Here is a 20,339-nt window from a genome sequence, read left to right as displayed (position 1 = left end):
CAATGCAGAATCCTCACAGTCAGGAATCATATCTACTTAGTTGTTTTATTATTGTTATTATTCTATTGCCCATTGGTATGACTAGAACACCATAGAAATCCAGTAAATATATGTGAATCCAAGGATTCGTGTCTGCAATTTCTATAAATATTTCAGAAAAAGAGAGAACTCTCAATTTATATTTTTATTGTATTTATTGTAGCTCCCAATGCCCATATTACGTGAAGAATTTTGAAGGTTTTCAAGAGGATAACCTAAACAGACAACACTAGCAACAGTTGTACCAAGAATGAGCCTACCTGTGAGAAATATAACCACTGACGTGGGCCAGCTCAAGTGCCTTTACCGTGTCCTTCCTCAGAGAGAATTTTCTCCTCATGAAGTTCTTCAGAGCAAAATGCAAAGGGAGAGGATAAGTTGTTGTTCCTTGTAATGTGCATCTCCATATTTTCTCTCAAGTTTCTGTGAGTTGTTAGGTAGGAATCCACCCCCAGGACACAGAAACAAGTCTATATTCCAGGCAAGATACCCCATTTCTCCCACCATATTGATTTCATTTAGGGATTGCTTTTCAACCAAGCCTGTCTGCAAAGATTTAAACTGATGACTTTTAGTAGAATAACATATTAGGAAATGGATATTCTAGTTTAAGACACTGAGGCAGGTGGGAAATTGCTTATGTGAGAGAATGTAAACTTCAAAAGGCATTTTGCCAATAAGAGAGAGACTGCCTAAGACTAAACCCAACCAAGAGGCAAAAATCAAGAGACAGAGAGAAGGAAAGTGTTCTGAAAATATAATTTTAGCACGTGGATGCAGCTCAGCTCAAGCCAGACCTATTCCTGGTCCTTGATATTACATGAGCCAGCTTGAGATGAGTTTTGGTTACCTGCAATTCAAAGTGCAGGAGTCTAATAATCCTCTCGATTCCCAAACTTGCCTGAATCTTTAGTATAGATGCATTGGATAAAGATGCCAAGATTGAATGGTTTAAGCTTCATTTCTTTATTTCCATGTTTAAAAATGAATTCACAGTCATTTCAAGTATTGCTTTGATCAGTTTTTTTTTAATTGGGGGTGGGGGAGGGTAGCACAATATGAAATTATATTTTCATGTAGCCTTATCTACAGTTTCATGGTGATATCACTTTTTTAAAAGTATTACAATTATTGAATGTTTTCACAATAGAATTTTATTAAAAACATTTATTATTTGAAGTTGACTAATTTATAGATTTGTTAAGCTTTCTATGTGAGAATAATTACAACAGGTAATACAGAGAAAAGAATTATACAGGTATATTGGATTATATCCCTGCCTGTGGGAAGTTTATACTTCAAATGAACTTATTTAAAGGAGTATTAAATTATACTCTGTACTCAAGAGCAACATTCATCTAACGATTCAAGAGCTTATATGAAAATAAAACATGAGGGCATATAAATAATTTATGATGTCAAAACAAAAATGACAACAGTCAAAAACAGGTGAGGAAGACATTATTTAAAGTGATTGAAATAGGAGCCAGATGCCAGGTCTCAGTCTGAGCTCAACTCCTCTGAAACAAAGCAGAAGTATTCTTCAGAGCTAAAGAAATGGAAAGGGGAAGTCTTAGGCCATCTGTGTGTGCTAATTGGCCTTACCCAAATGAAAAGCAAAATTTTCATATCTTTATGACAAGAGATCATTTTACAACTTGGAGCAAGATGTCTGCCAAATTAGGTTTCTAATAGTCTACAAAAATAGGACTATAGAGTTTATTTTCTTCTTGTTGATTGCATTTTAAATAGATAGTTCCCAGGTTCTCGAGGTCTGTAAAACTACTGAGAAGCTTGTAAAAAGATTTACATTTCAAAGAGGCAGAGAAAGAATTTACAAGTTTTCTAAAGTAAGTGCTCTAAGAATAGGAAGGTTATAGGCCTAGAGTCAGGACTAAACCTACCTAAAGTTTAGTCAAGCTGAGGGAAATATTAAGGCCATCTTGCTCTAGAAACATGAACAATTTGTAAGAGCCAAACTAGAATCCATGAAACTCATACAATTTTCCATGCAAATAAAATGGAAAGGGAAAGTAAATTAAATTCTCATTAGTCCTACTAATTGATTTGATCAACTGCACAAGTTCTCTCAGACTCAGAAAATTTAAAATGATACCTTTCAATACAATATAAATGTCTTATCACTAGTTTAGAATCGACTTGAATTTTACATTGTGAACAACACAAATGTAAAACACAAAGTATGGTTTTTAACATTGAACACCATAGTATGATTGAAAATAAGAAAAAATAGAACTTTCTGTCTAATGAACTGTAAAATAATGAGTTTTTATTAAAATGCCTAATTTATTTAGGTACATGCAATGCCTAGTCATCCAATTATTCTGGCAAAATTACAGAGAAGGTTGAATCTGTTAAATTAAGAAGGTCATTGAAGTAATTAAGATTGTTGAAGCATATTATTAATACGTTATAAGGGAGAGTAATAACGCAAAATCTACCTGTTCCCCTACGTTTGGGCTTATGTTTGCATTCATTTCATTGTCTAAGACCTCAGAAAGTATCACACACACAAACACATACATACAAACACACAGCTGACCCTCGAACAAAAGGAGTAACACAGGTTTGAACTACTTAGATTCACCTGTATGCAAATTTTCTTCCAACTCTATGACTCTGGGACGACAACACCAACCCCTCCTCTTCCCCTTTTTTCTCAGCCTATCAAAGTTGAAGACAAGGATGAAGAGTTTTCTGATGATCCAATTCTACTTAATGAATAGTAAATATATTTTGCTTCCTTGTTATTTTCTTAATAAAATTCTCTAGTTTAGTTTATGAATACAGCATATGATACATATAACACACACACACAAATGTATTACTTAACTGCTTATGTTATTGGTAAGGCTTCTGGCCAACAGTAACCTATCAGCAGTTAAATTTTGGGAGAGTCAAAAGTTATTTGTGGAATTCTGATGGCATGGGTGTCAGCACTCTTAAGTCCTGTGTTGTTTAAGAGTCTGTGTGTGTGTGTGTGTGTGTGTGTGTGTGTGTATGTGTTTATACATATATGACAGATCATTATTAAGAAGACATCTAAGATATATTTAATAAATAATGGAATAATATGGTTCTTGCTCTAATTTTTAAATTTCTTCATTTATTGAGAAAAAAAGTGTATCAATGATCAGAATTTATGTGAAATGACAATACTGCCCAAAGAAATCAACAGATTCAATGCAATTTCCATCAAAGTACCATGATTATTATTCACAGAACTAAAAAACAATTCTTAAAATTCATTAGGAACCCATAAAGAGCCCACATAGCCAAAGCAATACTAAGCAAAAAGAACAAATCTGGAAGCATCACATTACCCAACTTCAAATTATACTACCAGGCTAGAGATACCTAAACAGCACGGTACTGGTATAAAAATAGGCACATAGCCCAATTGAGCAGAATAGAGAATCTGGGAAAAAAAGAAAGCCAAATGCTTACAACTAGCTGATCTTTGACAAAGCATACAAAAACAAAAAGTGGAGAAAGGACACCGAATTCAATAAATGGTGCTGGGAAAAGAGAAGAATAAACCTGGATCCCCACCTGCATCTTAAACAAAAATCAACTCAAGATGAATCAAAGACTTAATTCTAAGACCTGAAGTCACAAAAATTCTAAAAGGTAGTATCAGAAAAATTCTTCTAGACTTTGGCTTAGGCAACTAATTCATGACTAAGAACCCAAAAGCAAATGTAACTTGAACTCAGATCTGGAACAAGCAAACCTGATAGACATTTACAGAACTCTCCACCCCAAATCCACAGAATATACATTCTTCTCGGTACCACATCACACCTACTTTGAAATTGACCACATAATTGGAAGTAAAGCACTCCTCAGCAAATGCAAAACAACTGAAATCATAACAAACAGTCTCTCAGACCATAGTGCAATCAAGTTAGAACTCAGAATTCAGAAACTAACTCAGAACCGCACAGCTTCATGGAAACTGAACAACTGGCTCTTGAATGTTAATTGGATAAATAATGAAATGAAGGCAGAAATAAAGAAGTTCTTCGAAACCAACGAGAACGAAGACACAACAGAAACTCTGGGACACTATAACGCAGTCTCCAGAGGAAAATATACAGACACGAAAAACCCTTCAAAAAAATCAGTAAATCCAAGAGCTTGTTTTTTGAAAAGATCAACAAAATAGACAGACTACTAGCCAGACTGATAAAAAAGAAAAGAGAGAACAACCAAATAGATGCAATAAAAAAACGATAAAGGGGAAATCACCACAGATTCCACAGAAATTCAAACCATCATCAGAGAATATTACAAACAACTCTATGCACATAAACTAGTAAACCTGGAAGAAATGGATAAATTCCTGGACACCTGTGTCCTCCCAAGCCTAAACCAGGAGGAAGCTGAAACTATGAATAGACCAATAACAAGGTCTGAAGTTGAGGCAGCAATTAAGAGCCTACCACACAAAAAAAGCCCAGGTCCAGATGGATTCACAGCCAAATTCTACCAGACACACAAAGAGGAGCTGGTACCATTCCTTCTGAAACTATTCCAAATAATCCAAAAAGAGGGAATGCTTCCGAAATCATTTTATGAGACCAACATCATCCTGATACCAAAACCGGGCAGAGACTCAACAAGAAAAGAAAACTTCAGGCCAATATCCATGATGAACATAGATGCAAAAATCTTAAATAAAATACTGGCAAACCAATTGCAACAGCACATCAAGAAACTTATCCATCATTATCAAGTAGGATTCATCCTGGAGATGCAAGGCTGTTTCAACATACGCAAGTCTATAAACGTAATTCACCACATAAACAGAACCAAAACCGAAAACCACATGATTATCTCAATTGACGCAGAGAAGGCATTTGACAAAATTCAATAGCCCTTTATGCTAAAAACCCTCCATAAACTCAGTATCGATGGAACGTATCTCAAAGTAATAAAAGCTATTTACAACAAACCAACAGCCAATATACTGAATGGGCAAAAACTGGAAGCATTCCCTTTGAAATCTGGCACTAGACAAGGATGCCCTCTCTCACCACTCCTATTCAATATAGTACTGGAAGTTCTAGCCAGAGCAATCAGGCAAAAAAAAGAAATAAAGGGTATTCAAATAGGAAAGGTGGAAGCCAAATTGTCTCTATTTGCAGACGACATGATAGTATACCTAGAAGACCCCATCGCCTCAACCCAAAAACTCCTGAAACTGATAAGCAACTTCAGCAAAGTCTAAGGATATAAAATCAATGTGCAAAAATCACAAGCATTCCTATACACCAATAACAGACTTAAAGAGAGCCAAATCAAGAATGAACTGCCATTCACAATTGCTACAAAAAGAATAAAATACCTAGGAATACAACTCACAAGGAACATAAGGGACCTCTTTAAGAAAAACTACAAACCACTGCTCAACGAAATAAGAGAGGACACAAACAGATGGAGAAACATTCCATGTTCATGGTTAGGAAGAATCAATATCGTGAAAAGGGCTACACTGCCCAAAGTAATTTACAGAATCAATGCTATCCCCGTGAAGCTACCATCAACTTTCTTCACAGAACTGGAAAAAAACCACCATGAACTTCATATGGAACCAAAAGAGCCCGCATAGCAAAGTCAATTCTAAGCATAAAGAACACAGCAGAAGGCATCACACTACCGGACTTCAAACTATACTACAAGGCTACAGTAATCAAAACAGCATGGTACTGGTACCAAAACAGAGATATAGACCAGTGGAACAGAACAAAGGCATTGGAGGCAACACAACATATCTACAACCATACAATCTTTGATAAACCTGACAAAAACAAGCAATGGGGAAAGGATTCCCTGTTTAATAAATGGTGTTGGGATAACTGGCTAGTCATGTGCAGGAAGCAGAAACTGGACCCCTTCCTGACACCTTACACTAAAATTAACTCCAGATGGATTAAAGACTTAGACATAAAACCTGGCACCATAAAAACCCTAGAAGAAAATCTAGGCAAAACCATTCAGGACATAGGAGTAGGCAAGGACTTCACGACCAAAACACCAAAAGCATTGGCAACAAAAGCCAAAATAGACAAATGGGACGTAATCAAACTCCACAGCTTCTGCACGGCAAAAGAAACAGTCACTAGAGTGAATCGGCAACCAACAGAATGGGAATAAATTTTTGCAGTTTACCCATCTGACAAAGAGCTGATATCCAGAATTTACCAAGAACTCAAACAGATTTACAGGAAAAAAACAAACAAGCCCATTCAAAAACGGTCAAAGGATATGAACAGACATTTTACAAAAGAAGACATACATGAGGCCAACAAACATATGAAAAAATGCTCATCATCACTGGTCATTAGAGAGATGCAAATCAAAGCCACATTGAGATACCATCTCACGCCAGTTAGAACGGCGATCATCAAAAAATCTGGAGACAACAGATGCTGGAGAGGATGACATATACACCATGGAATATTATGCAGCAATATAAAATGATGAGTTCGTGTCCTTTGTAGGGACATGGATGAATCTGGAGAACATCATTCTCAGCAAACTGACACAAGAACAGAAATGAAATACCGCATATTCTCACTTATAGGCGGGTGATGAACAATGAGAACACATGGACACAGAGAGGGGAGTACTACACACTGGGGTCTATTAGGGGGAACAGGGGAGGGACAGCGGGGGGTGGTGCTGGGGAGGGATAGACTGGGGAGAAATGCCAAATGTGGATGAAGGGGAGGAAGGCAGCAAAACACACTGCCATGTGTGTACCTATGCAACTATCTTGCATGTTCTGCACATGTACCCCAAAACCTAAAATGCAATTTAAAAAAAAAAAAAGAAAGAAAGAAAATACATAAAAGCTTGAACTGAGTCAAGAAGCAATTCAACGCCAATGTCTGGATGACTTATGAAGACAAAATGAAATCGGAATTACCTTTTGTGTAAAGTCCAGTTGCTTAGCAACATCATCTAGTGATTGCATCAATGATAATTTTTCTTCCTATTCATAACAATAACAAAATTACAGTTTTCAATGTAATCATCTGTAGCCATGCTACTCAAAGTAGAGCATCATCCTGGAAGCCCGTTAGAAATGCAGATTCTCAGGCTCCGTCTCAGACCTAAATCATTTTAACAAGATCCTCAGATAATTTAAAGTTTGAGATGCACCGATCTATAGCATTCGACTGGAAAGTCTCTAAAAACTCAAGCAGCATCCCTTTGTTGTTTCCTTGTGCCATACAGCATTTTGTAGTTTTCAAGACATTTCCATTTATCTTATCTCATTTAAGATGGGCTAGATGGGTAGCTATTGCCATACATGTCTACCAGTTGATGAAACCATGACAGAACAGTTTAAGTGTCGTGTCCAAAGTCACATATAAAAACCCTGAAACCTAAGCTTCTCAATTCCTGGTCCAGCTCCATCCCCACCATACCTTGACTAAATAAAAAACAATAAATTCATTATATGTCATAAAACTTTATTTAGATAACAAAAATTTACGGCATTGTATATCTTCAATAATTTATCAGATTATTGATACTTACTTCATTAAAATAATAACTTAAATTTAAATCTTACCTTGCTACATTTCAAACAGCCTGCTAGAAATTTCTTTATCGCCACATCATTTCCAGGTAAAAGTTTTAATGAGAGGTGTGTAAGATGCTTAAAAGGATTTGTCTCTACACATTTAAAAATGCAGGTGAGTTATCCAAAATAGCTGCTGGAGAAACTAACTGTAGCAAAAACCTTTGAAAAACAAAATGTAACATTATAACACATTAGGAGATAGTGAAAATCTCTCACTGAATCAAAGGTTCTCTACTCAAAAAGATCAGGCAAGGGAGCATATTGAAATCATAGGGGCCAATATGAAAGGACTCCGAATGGTAAAATATAAGATAAATTGGGCAAAAATAAAAGATTCATTGAAAGCATAGTTACTATATAAAAGTCCATGAGTTCATGAGAAACAAATGAGAGAAAAAGCAAAAACAAAAAACAAAAATCACTGAGTACCACAGAAATAGACTACCAGTTCTTTACTCTAAAAAACGACAATTTAAATGTAAGAATTAAGCATTTATCCTTTCTGTATGAATTTTCTGAGTAATCAAATAGCCCTAATTGCTGAGGAAAAGTTCTTCTTTATAGAAGAATTATACTTAATACAGAAGAAAAATGATAGAAAAGCATCATTTTGTTCTTTCTAATGAAATAACTGATTCAACAACAATCATCAACTGATGAAACCAATAAATAAAAGGTTGATGGTAAACTTTACAATAAAAGAATCAGGCACTAGCACCATACACACATAAAATCTTAGTCTTCCCTTTTTCCAAATTATAAAACCAAATAATTGATGCTATTAAATACTTCAGAAAACTTTAGTGCCTTTGTCAAGACATGTAAATTAAGCAATAGTTCTGATTTTATTCAAGATTCCTTAAAATTTGAGATTTAATGGAGCCCTAACCCCAGTTCTAAAAATAAACAGGGATACTCATAACAGATGGAAAAGATTTTGCTGTGTTTCAAGGAAGAGTTTGTCTTGAATTAAATGTAATAGTGTTCTCATGCAACTTACCTTGGAATTTCTTTGGCATGTTCTTGAGTACATTGCTGAAGGAGATCTATAAATTTTTGTGGGAAATCTAAGAAGTCTACCAGAAGACCTTGCTGGAATTTTAAACTATACAGAAGAAAGGAAAAGAAATTTTTTAAAAATTTAATTGCTATCTTTTTTTTGAGATAGAGTCTTGCTCTGTCTCCCAGGCTGGAGTGCAGTGGTGAGATCTTGCTCACTGCAACCTCCGCCTTCCAGGTTCAAGCAATTCTCCTGCCACAGCCTCTTGAGTAACTGAGATTAGAGGTGTGCACCACCGCACCTGGCTAAGTTTTGTATTTTTAGTAGAGATGGGGTTTCACCATGTTGGTCAGGCTGGTCTTGGACTCCTGACCTCATGATCCACCCACCTCAGCCTCCCAAAGTGCTGGGATTACAGGCGTGAGCCACCAAGCCCAGCCAATTACTGTCTTTAATTATAATTATCATCCTGATTATTTTTTTAAATTTACTAACACTTGTTATAATCAAGAACGGAGATAAGGAATTCTGATTTTTTTTTTTTACAACTTATTCAACGACAAGAAAAAAGATCAATAAATTCAGCAAAAGCTTCAAACTTCTCAGGTCTTTTAAGCATAATTCTAATAATCCACAAAATATTTATTTTCCAAAACACCCTAAGTAAATATAGTACAAATAGCCCGATATTCCCAAAGTAACTAAATCTAATACATAGGTATGTGTTTGAGAGAATAGTACCAATACATTCATAAAACTCAGAAACTTATTGTTTTATTAAATATAAGATCAGAAAAAAATTTAGTTACCTTTGAAAATCTTCCTCAGATATAACAAGGTTATATAGAAAAAATGGATCCGTGTCATCAGTCAGACGAATAACTAAGTCCTAAAAGAAAGTTTGTTTTTAAATGTTTTTACTAGATTACTTTTTGAGTAAGAAGAAATTACCTACTCAAGTAAAAAGATCCAATAACATCCATGTGTCACAGTTAGATTGCAGAGAGCTGTTTTGTAGTGCTGCTGGTTTCTTATTAGTCTTTAGAGAGTTAGAATCTTAAATAGGAGTAGACATAATGTTCTTTGAGAACCACATGGAGGTCTGTAAAAGTTAAGTGCTAGGAGTTCAAAGTTTAGGAATCTGATCCTATCAGAGGCTTAGGAAAATTTAGTTCCAGTCCTTGCTACACCATAACATGATAATGAAAATTTTCTTTACCACTGAACATACCACATTAATTTTTAGTTTCCCTTAAAATTAACTGGTCTGGCATTTTAAAAGTGGAAAATATATCAGCAGAACTGACATACAATAATCCACACTAGACAAAAGGGAACTTCTGTCTCTCAGATAGAGGACAGTGGTATCAGGTGACACGTTGCCAGTCCTCTTCCAAAGGGCCTATTCTCTCCTAGGCCAGGTGGCCACTGATGTGAAACCCCATCTGTGTTCAGTCTCAAATGAAGTAGGTTCCTTTCACAAAGACCACTTTCCAGGTAGCTAAGTGTACACAGTGTGGGAGATCATCGCAACAGCTAAAGCTCACAAAAAGTACGCCGAAAACACTGGTGAAAGAAAAACAGCATTATTTACAAGATGATGTAAAACTAATAAAGAACTAGACATTAAGGTTAAGAACACATTTGAAATAAAATCTCTACTCATGGCTACTTAGGAAATGCTGTCCTAGAAAAATCTAAACCACTTATGCACAAAGCTAGAAAATGAAGAGGTATAGCAGACATAAGGAATAACATGTAAAAAGTACAATTTATAATCTTTACCCCAGAAAATTAGTAATTCAGGCACCTGCTCTGCCACAGAATACCTTGTTCTTAAGTAGCTTCCATTTAAGTACTTCCTGATATTCACTTGGGATGCTACTTAAAAAACCAAAGGTACTACTAATACCATTAGGTCCTTGAATGTGTTCAGGGAAAGCTATGGCTCACAGAAAACAGATGCTATATTTTGGTGTTTCTTTCGACATGGGGTCTCACACTGTCACTCAGTCTGGATTGCAGTGGCACCATCACAGCTCACTGAAGCCTCAACCTCCTAAGCTCAAGTGATCCTCCCACCTCAGCCTCTCAAGTAGCTGGAACTACAGGAGTATGCCACCACATTCAGCTGATTTGTGTATATATATATATATATATATATTTTTTTTTTTTTTGTAGAGATTGGATTTCACCATGTTGCCCACACTGGTCTCAAACTCCTGCCTCAAACAATCTGCCTACCCAGCCACCCAAAGTGCTGGGATTACAGATGTGAGCCACCGTGCTTGGCACAGATGTTATATTTCTTAGTTCTCTGTTTCAATGGTCCCCGACCTTTTTGGCACTAGAGAACTATTGTGTAGAAGACAATTTTTCCAAGAATTGGGGGGTGAAGGATGGTTTCAGGATGAAACTTTCACCTCAGATCAGGCATTACTTAAATAAGAAGCATGCAACTGAGATCCCTTGCATGTGCAGTTCACAATAGGGTTGGCACTCCTATGAGACTGACTCTAATGCTACCACTGATCTGACAGGAGGCAGATCATAGAAGGTAATGCTTGCTAACCTGCCTACCACTCACCTCCTGCTGTGCAGCCTAGCTCCTAACAGGCCAGGGACCATACCAGTAAGTGGCCAGGAGGTTGGGGATCCCTGCTCTATGCTATATCCTTAGTTCTGTTAATGACTCATGCTTCTGAAGGTTATATGAGACTAATACTCTAAATGCCTCTCTTCAAAATGTAAAGTAAAAGATTCACAAATATCTCCTTACAGTACTTCAGTTTATCTTTTTACATTTACACCATAAAATGCCAATTCTATAAGGCAGCTGCGTGTGCGTGTGTGTGTGTGTGTGTGTATTTTCCAGCAACTTAAGTGCACTAGGCAAATCTAATTCTTGTATATTTTAGAAATAAATGGTATAGGCCGGGTACAGTGGCTCACACCCATAATCCCAGCACTTTGGGAGGCCGAGGCAGGCAGATCACGAGGTCAAGAGATCAAGACTATCCTGGCCACATGGTGAAACCCCATCTCTATTATAAAATACAAAAATTAGCTGGGCGTGGTGGCATGCGCCTGTAGTCCCAGCTACTGAGGAGGCTGAGGCAAGAGAATTGCTTGAATCCAAGAAGCGGAGGTTGTAGTGAGCCGAGATCGCACACTGCAATCTGCCTGGTGACAGAGTGAGACTCTGTCTCAAAAAAGAAAAGAAAGAAAGAAATATATGGTATAATTATCTTTCAGTTGTTGTCTCAGTAGACTCTACCACCCTTGATTTGCAAGTTACAAAACAGCCAAAAATTAAAAGGCAAAATGAATACAATAAAATATCTCACATTCTTTTTTTTTTTTTTTTTTTGAGAGGGATTTTCGCTCTTGTTACCCAGGCTGGAGTGCAATGGCGCAATCTCGGCTCACTGCAACCTCCGCCCCCTGGGTTCAGGCAATTCTCCTGCCTCAGCCTCCTGAGTAGCTGGGATTACAGGCACACGCCACTGTGCCCAGCTAATTTTTTGTAATTTTTAGTCGAGACGGGGTTTCACCATGTTGACCAGGATGGTCTCGATCTGTTGACCTCGTGATCCACCCGCCTTGGCCTCCCAAAGTGCTGGGATTACAGGCTTGAGCCACCGCGCCCGGCCAATATCTCACATTCTTAACAAAATTATCTACTGTGTACCAAAATGATATTTCAAAAAAGAACTAAATACCAACCTTTCTGTGAACTGGATTAGAAACTGATTGTAGTTCAATGGTCATTCTTATACTTACTCTCCTGTATGAAAAGACATACCCAACTATCAGAAACATTTACATGAAATGAGTTATCACTATTACTTGTATTAACTAAAGTATTCAGTCTTAAGCTATAAGACTTTCCACAGGACTTCTCTAATTTATGAACAGAAGGTTGAAAAGCACACTGGATTTGAAGTTTAATTTCTTATTGTTCCACTAGTGAGTAATCTAGCAGCGTTTAATCTAAAACTACATTTTTCTCACCTGTAAAATGGGGATGTGAGGATTAAATGAAATAAACTATGTGGAGTATCTAGCACTAGCCTGATAAATGACTTTGCTGCCCAAACTGTAAAATAACATCTACCGAAAGACAAACCATCAATTTATTAACTTTTCAACTGTAACATGGGGATGCTGTGAGGATTAAATGAGATAATAGCCTCATCTATCCTTCATGCCCTGATTCTAAAATAACATCTTGAAAGACAAACCACCAACTTAGTAACAACTTTTCACATTAAAAAATTATTATGTCAAGTGATCAAAATGATTTATAAGAGACTGATTCCATTTTAAGAACTTAAAATGTGGCCAGGCACAATGGTTCACACCTGTAATCCCTACACTTTGCGTGGCTGAGGCTGGTGGATCACTTGAGGTCAAGAGTTGGAAACCAGCCTGTTCAACAAGGCAAAACCTTGTCTCTACAAAAAATACAAAAACTGCCAGGCACGGTGGCTTATGCCAGCACTTCAGGAGCACTTTGGGAAGCCGAAGCGGGTGGACCACCTGAGGTCGGGAGTTCAAGACCAGCCTGACCAACGTGGAGAAATCCTGTCTCTACTAAAAATACAAAATTAGACAGGCATGGTGGCACATGCCTGCAATCCCAGCTACTTGGAAGGCTGAGGCAGGAAAATAGCTTGAACCTGGGAGGGGGAGATTGTGGAGAGCCAAGATTGTGCCATTGCACTCCAGCCTAGGCAACAAGAGTGAAATTCTGTCTCAAGAAAAAAAAAAAAAGAAAGAAAGAACGAAAAAAGAAAAAAAGAAAACTAGCCAGGTATGGTGGCACCCACTGGTAGTCCCAGCTATTCTGGAGGCTGAGGTGGAAGAACTGCTAGAACCCAGGACGGGGAGGCTGTGGTGAGCTGAGATTGCACCACTGCACTCCAGCCTGGGCAACAGAGTGAGACCATGTCTCAAAACAAAAAAATTTTAAATAAAAAAATGTGAAGTAATATTAGAATACTTCCAATGTTTAAAATTAAAAAAAAAAAAAAAACAAAAACATATTCCCTATGCATGTGCATTCCAAAATGTATTTTCACATCCACAAATTAAATCTGCCTAATATACTCTTTACCCAATGTAACACAGAAGTACTATCAACAAGTTTCTTACCTATCTTATCCAAGACTAACTCTAAGCCCTGAGAGGGAGAGACCACAGCATTCCACATCCTATGCTGTATCTTAGGGAACCCAGAATTGGATGGAGGTATATAAATGAAAGTGCCCATAAACATTCATCAAATAGAGGACAAATGCTTATATAGTTCAGAAAGGGGGAAATTAGTGAAAAATATCCATGCAAAGTGCTTCTCAAACTATTCTGCCAGAATTAAGTAACAATGGCCTTTCTTTGATGTGCACGTAGAATAATGTAAACTAACAAATAGAATTTGTTCAATTTTAAGTATTTCTTCTAAAGATTGCTTTTAAACCCTTTCCACACTATTACTTATCTACTACAGAATTAAAAAGTATAAATAGCCATTGAGTATGGGCAGAAAAACTTGGAAATAGTTGATCAAAACTAGACTCAACTGTTTAGATTTTTTAATGTTCTGACTTGCCATTTTATATTGGTTTACAATGTGTCATTTAAGTTTCTTATTGAACATATGATTAGATGCTAAATCTCAGTTTGTACAGTAAGGTTAAATGTTACCTCATAACTTGAAGCTGTTTTCTGAAAAGGAACAAGAAGCACTGGTCTACACCGCACAGAAGAAGAATTGTTTTCAAAACACAGGAATACACAGTTTCTATTTTTCTAGTATTTAAAGCAATGCATGTGAAACAGATTAGAGTGCTACTGCAATTCCACTTAAGCTTTTCTGAGCTGGGCAGAGTGACTCCCACCTGCAGTATCCATTACTTCAGAGGATGAGGCAGGAGGATAGCTTGAGCCCAGGAGTGCAAGTCCAGTCTGGGCAACATAGCAAGATTAAAAATTCTTGAGGGGAAAAAACCTCTCAGTTTCCTAACTTGTAAGATAAGTGGATTCAATGAGAAGGTTTGTGAGAACCTTTTTAGCTCTACAATATCATTATGTTTGGTTTTCATCTTCTGAAGTTTTCTCTAGCATAAATGCCATAGTGGTATGATTCTGCAGTTGATACGTAACTTTTTTATGGTGCTTTATGGTTTTATTTTATTAATGTATTTGAGACAGAGTTTATTTATTTATGTTTGTTTATTTATTTATTTACTTGAGACAGAGTCTCACTCTGTCACCCAGGCTGGAGTGCAGTGGTGTGATCTCAGCTCACTGCAACCTCCGCCTCCCAGGTTCAAGTGATTCTCCTGCCTCAGCCTCCTGAGTAGCTGAGATTACAGGGGCACACCACCACACCTGGCTAATTTTTGTATTTTTGGTAGAGATGGGGTTTTGCCACGTTGGTCAGGCTGGTCTCGAACTCCTGACTTCAAGTGATCTACCCACCTCAGCCTCCCAAAATTCTGGGATTACAGGTGTGAACCACCCGCCCAGCTGGTGCTTTACAGTTTTAAAAGTCCTGTCATACTTCATATATTTGCAAAAAGTACAGAAAGAATCCATTTATTAAAGTGTTCTTTACATAATCCTGGAAGAGTTGTATTACTGTGACAATTTACTAATCGTATTAATGATACTGTTGCACATATTCCAAAGGCTTAAATAGATTAGATGTTGAAAGAAAAAAGGGAAGGCCTATAAGATAAATGTATTCCCCATGCTTACTTTAAAAACACCCCTAGAAATATGCTGCAGAAAAATATGAGCTTTCAGTGGATATGCTAACTAAAATCACAAATCTTATTTTTTCCCTTACAATGGTTAATGTCATAAGAGCAATATAAAACAGTAATAACTCGGCAGGGCACAGTGGCTCATGCCTGTAATCCCAGCACTTTGGGAGGTTGAGGCGGGGAGTGGGGGGGGGATCACGAGGTCAGGAGATCAAGATCATTCTGGCTAACACAGTAAAACCCTGTCTCTACTAAAAATATAAAAATTAGCTGGCTGTGGTGGTGCATGCCTGTAGTCCCAGCTACTAGGGAGGTTGAGGCAGGAGAATCGCTGGAACCCTGGAGGCAGAGGTTGCAGTGAGCCAAAATCGCGTCACTGCACTCCAGCATGGTCACAGAGCAAGACTCCATTAAAAAAAAAAAAACCTCAATAAAACGTTATTTCTCATGTTAATAAATGTCACACTCTGAACAATGCATAAATCTACATAACATCCTCCCTGACATTAGACTTAGCTATGAGTTCTTTTAAATAAAACATATGTTAAGCATCAGGAATTAGCAGAACTGGATTCTAGGCCACCTCTGCCACCCAGTAGCTGTGACCTTAAACTATCAGTTCAAACAAATCAAAGGTGTTTTAAGTCAGATACTGTGCCAGGTGCTAGGGATACAAACAGAAATAAACATAGTCCAGGGGCCTGGCACAGTGGCTCACATCTGTAATCCCAGCACTTTGGGAGGCTGAGGTGGGAGGATCACTTTAGGCCAAGAGTTCAAGATCAGCATGGGCAACATGGCAAAATCCTATTTCTACAAAAAAAGTTCTGTAACAAGCCAGGCATTGTGGTGCATGCCTGTAGTTTCAGCTACTCTGGAGGCTGAGGCAGGAGGAGCGCTTAAACCCAACAGTTTGAGATTACAGTTAACCACAATCATGCCACAACACTCTAGCCTGGGCAACAGAGTGACAGCCTATCTCTAAAAAAGAAAAAAAGAAGAATTTTTGGACACAGGATGACAGAAACATAACAAAAAAGCCATGGTCTCTGTCCTCTAATTGAGATGAGATTAATGGCCTTTTCCTAGACTGGCTTCTGATTGCAGTTTTGGGCTCCATGAGAGGGGAGGGAAGGGTTACCAACACTTACTGAGTACCTACACTACTGAGTACTTGCCAGATATTTTACATATATCATCTTATTTAACAATAATCTTGATAAGTAAATATTATGTGTTTCACAAAAGAAGAACTTAAGGCCCACATAATGTTTTAAGGTTATATGACAAAACCTAAATTAGAACTCAGATCTTTCACCTACACCGCACTAACAAATGAGTAACAGCAATCCATTTCAACTTAGGCAACTCTGAAGGGTTCTTACAGTGAAAGTATTGAAGACACACCTGAAAGTTATGAAAGAAAAAAGCATCTGAGGCACAAGGAACAGCAGGGGTAAAAGTATAGCGTAGGGTGAGTATCTGGTACATTCAGAAGGTAACAAGAATGCTTGCATGACTTTTATATTGGAGAGACAAGCTTAGGAAACAAAACTAAAAGGCAGATTAGTGTTAAATCATGGGCTTCAAAATTTTGCATCATTTTTCCACCAGATAAAGCTCCCTGATCATCAACTGGCAATTACAGGTGTGAGCCACCGCTTTCCTGTCATCAACTGAATTTCCTTCTTCTCTGACTTCAGTGTACTTATATTAAATAACATGAAGTAGGTACTGTTATTACCATAAACTTAAAGATGAGACACAGAGAAGAAAATTGCACAAGATCAGTCCGTAACTGGCAGAACTGGGACTTAAACCCAGGCAGCCTGGCTCCACAGCCTGAACTCCTTAATCTGTGCTATGCTGCCTGTCCAAGGAACATCTTTGTTTTTCCCCCTATTAAAATGTGAGTTCCTTAGGGAGAGAATGAAAACAGGTTCTTGTTGGCTTTTTGTTGGTGGTAGAGGCTGGGGGGGAGAGTGTATATTTTCATCCTCCACACCCAGGACAGTTCCTGGGACACAGCAGACATTTGCCAATATTTGTTGAGCTGAACTGGCCTCAAATACTCAACTAAGCTGAGCATGGTAGCTCACGCCTATAATCCTTGCACTTTGGGAGGCTGGGGTGAGAGGATCACTTGAGCCCAAGAGTTCAAGACCAGCCTGGGCAATACAGGGAGACCCCATCTCTATTAAATTTAAAAAGGAAAAAAAAAATTGTCAGGCATGGTATGCACCTGTAATTGTAGCTACTCAGGAGGCTAAGGTGGGAGGAACTGGCACCTCAATAAGGAAATGTCTCCACTTTTTATGCTACATTTGTACACCACTTAGTGTGCACATACAATTTCACAGTTGATCCTCATTACAATACACATTATATTAGCTTTACAAATGAGGAAAGAACGTTCAGAGAAAAAATAGACAACAACTGAGTGTTGGAACTGAGAAAAAAATTTAAGTCTCCTGACCTCTGGTCAAATCTCGCTGTTTACACCCCAATAATACCACCTCCTTAATCAAAGTTGCACCTATCTGTGCGACTGGTCTCTATGTCCCCCAGTGACTGTAAACTCCATGAAGAAAAGGACAGTTTTTCCTGACCACTGTATTCCCGGTGCCCAGTAAGGTGTCTTGCAAGGAGGTCAAGACTGCAGTGAGCTGTGATCGTATTACTGCACTCCAGCCTGGGCAACAGAGGGAGACTAACTAGAAAAAGAGAGAGAGAGAAAGAGTCTGCAGAATCTGGGTTGTTCTTCCTATAGGTCAAGGATCACCAAATTATTCCGTAAAGGGCCAGACAGTAAATATTTTAGGCTTCGCGGCCATAAGGTCTTTGTCACAATTACTCATCTCTGCCCTTCCTGTGCAAAGGCAGCTACAGACAATTTGTAAACAAATGAGCATGGTTGTGTTCCAATAAAAGTCTACTTACAAAAACAGTGGGCAATCTGGCCCATGTGTGCCAGTTTGCTGACCCCTATTATACAGATAATAGGAATATAGTAAGATTTCTAAGCAGAGAAATCGAGTGTTAAGATTAACTGATGACAATGTAACCAGAAGAAGAAGATCTAGGAGTTTCCATATTGAAACAAGTATGGCCCCTTTTATTTTTCTATAATCATTCTAGAACAGTGTTGTCCAATGGAGATACAAGGTAAGCCACAAATGTGAGCAAGGTATGTAATTTTAATTTTTTCCTTCTCTTTTTTTTTCAGAGACAGGGTCTCACTCTGTCATCCAGGCTGTGGTACAGTGGTGCAATCAATCAAAGCTCACTGTAACCTCAAGCCTAACCTCACTTAGGCTCAAGCAATCCTCCCACCTTGGCCTCCTAAAGTGCTGGGATGATAGGTGTGAGCCACCACACCTAGCCTATTTAAATTTTCTTGAAGGCACATTAAAAAAAAAAACTTTTAAAAGCAGGTGAAATTAATTTTAATAATTATTGTATTTAACCCAATATACCCAAAATATTGCCATTTAACACATAATACAAAAATTGAGATATTTTACATTCTTTTTTCATAGTAAGTCTTCAAAATACAATGTGCATTTTCATACATAAAGCACAACAATTCAGATAAGGCCCATTTCAAATGTCTAATAACCACATTTGGCTAGTGGCTACCATACTGGAAAGCATTAAAAGAATGATAACTAAACCTACAAATCTCCATACGCAGCTGCTAGTTTTGGTACCATCTCCTTGACTGGCTTGCCACTGATTTTTGACCTAATTTTAAACTATATATACTACAGCTTCACATTACTGGCAACTCAATAAGGCAAAGTCTTCATTTTTTATACAACATTTGCACACCACTTAGTTTGCACATACAATTTCACACCTGATCCTCATTACAATCACGTGAATACGCACGTTCTATCAGTTTTCCAAATGAGGAAACAACCTTCAGAGACAGAGACAACTATTGAGTGTTGGGACTGAGAAAAACAATTGAAGTCTCCTGACCTCTGGTCAAATCCATTTACGCCCCAATAATACCCCTTCCTTCATCAAAGTTGCACTTAACCTGTGCGACTGTTCTTTATTTCCTCCGGTGATTGTAAACTCCGTGAAGAAAAGGGCTGTTTTTCCTGATCACTGTATTCCCAGTGCCCAGTAAGGTGTTTTACAAGTAGGCAATATTTACTGAATGAGTATTTACTGAATGACGTTTCTGATTTTCTCATTTTTAGTCGGTTAAACGTAATTTACTTTTTTAAAGTAACTAACGTGAAGAGCCAAAGTACAAGACCAAATTGGTAGGTTTTTAAAAGTTGGACTTTACTGCCAACATACTTCAAAAGAGGACGGGGGAAAAGGCTGGGACCCAAGGCCAGAGTTCTAGCGCTGACTCTGCCATGAATTGGCTGTGGGACCTCACGTAAATTCTTTGTAGCTTCTCTTGGCCAGAGTTCTTACGCGTCGAAAGGGAAGAGTAGGGCTAGAATCTTCACGACTCCTTTCAGAGCTAGGGTTTTGGTATCAACTTGATGCGAGCCGGTTTCCTGTTCCCTCACACCCTTCCTCCAGTCCCCTCTACAACGGCCGACTTAGTGAGAGAGGTAGCCACGGGCCCTCTGGGTTCCCTATCCGCTTCCTAGGGGGCCGACAGGACACCCAGGTGCAAGGCGGGGCCCACTGGCCGGAACCGCCATCTTTCCCCATTGGCCTGACCCCAACCGCCACCCGCGGGCACTGGGGGACGCGGCCCTTACCTCTCCTCGCAGTCTTTGCATTTCACCTGCAAAGGGACTAGTTGGTGGAACAGAACTTGGCTCATGTTGGCTCGGTGCCCCGGCTGGTGTGCGGAAAGGCCCAACAGGCCCGGCCCTCGGAACTAGCCAGAGAAACGTCCGGGTCCTGATCAAGTTTGAGTTTGGCGCTCGGCTTCTGC

The 20,339-nt window shown here is 38.3% G+C and overlaps 1 protein-coding gene and 1 long non-coding RNA gene across 3 annotated transcripts in view; one reads left to right on the top strand and one right to left on the bottom strand.

Moving 5' to 3' along the window:
* LOC108590281 (uncharacterized) overlaps positions 1 to 1,218 on the top strand; it is a 19,802-nt gene extending 18,584 nt beyond the window's left edge. The window contains exon 4 of the long non-coding RNA XR_013520295.1: positions 203 to 1,218. This is a non-coding gene — a long non-coding RNA (uncharacterized LOC108590281). The remainder of the gene's footprint in view (positions 1 to 202) is intronic.
* Positions 990 to 20,339, bottom strand: LOC100393894 (spindle assembly abnormal protein 6 homolog). Of its 2 annotated transcripts, none has more exons than XM_054236620.2 (7): positions 20,161 to 20,339; positions 12,384 to 12,444; positions 9,467 to 9,546; positions 8,658 to 8,762; positions 7,646 to 7,816; positions 6,995 to 7,060; positions 990 to 1,588 (listed from the first exon to the last, which is right to left on the bottom strand). In XM_054236620.2, the coding sequence occupies exons 1-5, from the start codon at positions 20,223 to 20,225 to the stop codon at positions 7,750 to 7,752; spliced, it is 378 nt and encodes a 125-aa protein (XP_054092595.1). In that variant the 5' UTR covers positions 20,226 to 20,339; the 3' UTR covers positions 990 to 1,588; positions 6,995 to 7,060; positions 7,646 to 7,749. The 2 variants fall into 2 exon arrangements, with proteins under 2 accessions (XP_054092595.1, XP_078188792.1); XM_078332666.1 differs by having other exon boundaries at positions 990 to 1,559.

The sequence above is a fragment of the Callithrix jacchus genome, chromosome 7 (genome assembly GCF_049354715.1).
Source record: "Callithrix jacchus isolate 240 chromosome 7, calJac240_pri, whole genome shotgun sequence".
In the NCBI taxonomy this organism is placed as follows: domain Eukaryota; kingdom Metazoa; phylum Chordata; class Mammalia; order Primates; family Cebidae; genus Callithrix; species Callithrix jacchus.
This window is presented reverse-complemented; position numbering and strand designations above follow the sequence as displayed.

What these genes read in the sequence shown, in the direction of transcription:
- LOC100393894 (XM_054236620.2), bottom strand. Translation starts at nt 20,225, where the DNA reads ATGAGCCAAGTTCTGTTCCACCAACTAGTCCCTTTGCAGGTGAAATGC. An exon ending in TGCAAAGACTGCGAGGAGAG is followed by an intron (nt 12,445 to 20,160) that starts GTAAGGGCCGCG and finishes CTTTTCATACAG; the next exon opens with GAGAGTAAGTATAAGAATGA. An exon ending in CTAATCCAGTTCACAGAAAG is followed by an intron (nt 9,547 to 12,383) that starts GTTGGTATTTAG and finishes ACTTTCTTTTAG; the next exon opens with GACTTAGTTATTCGTCTGAC.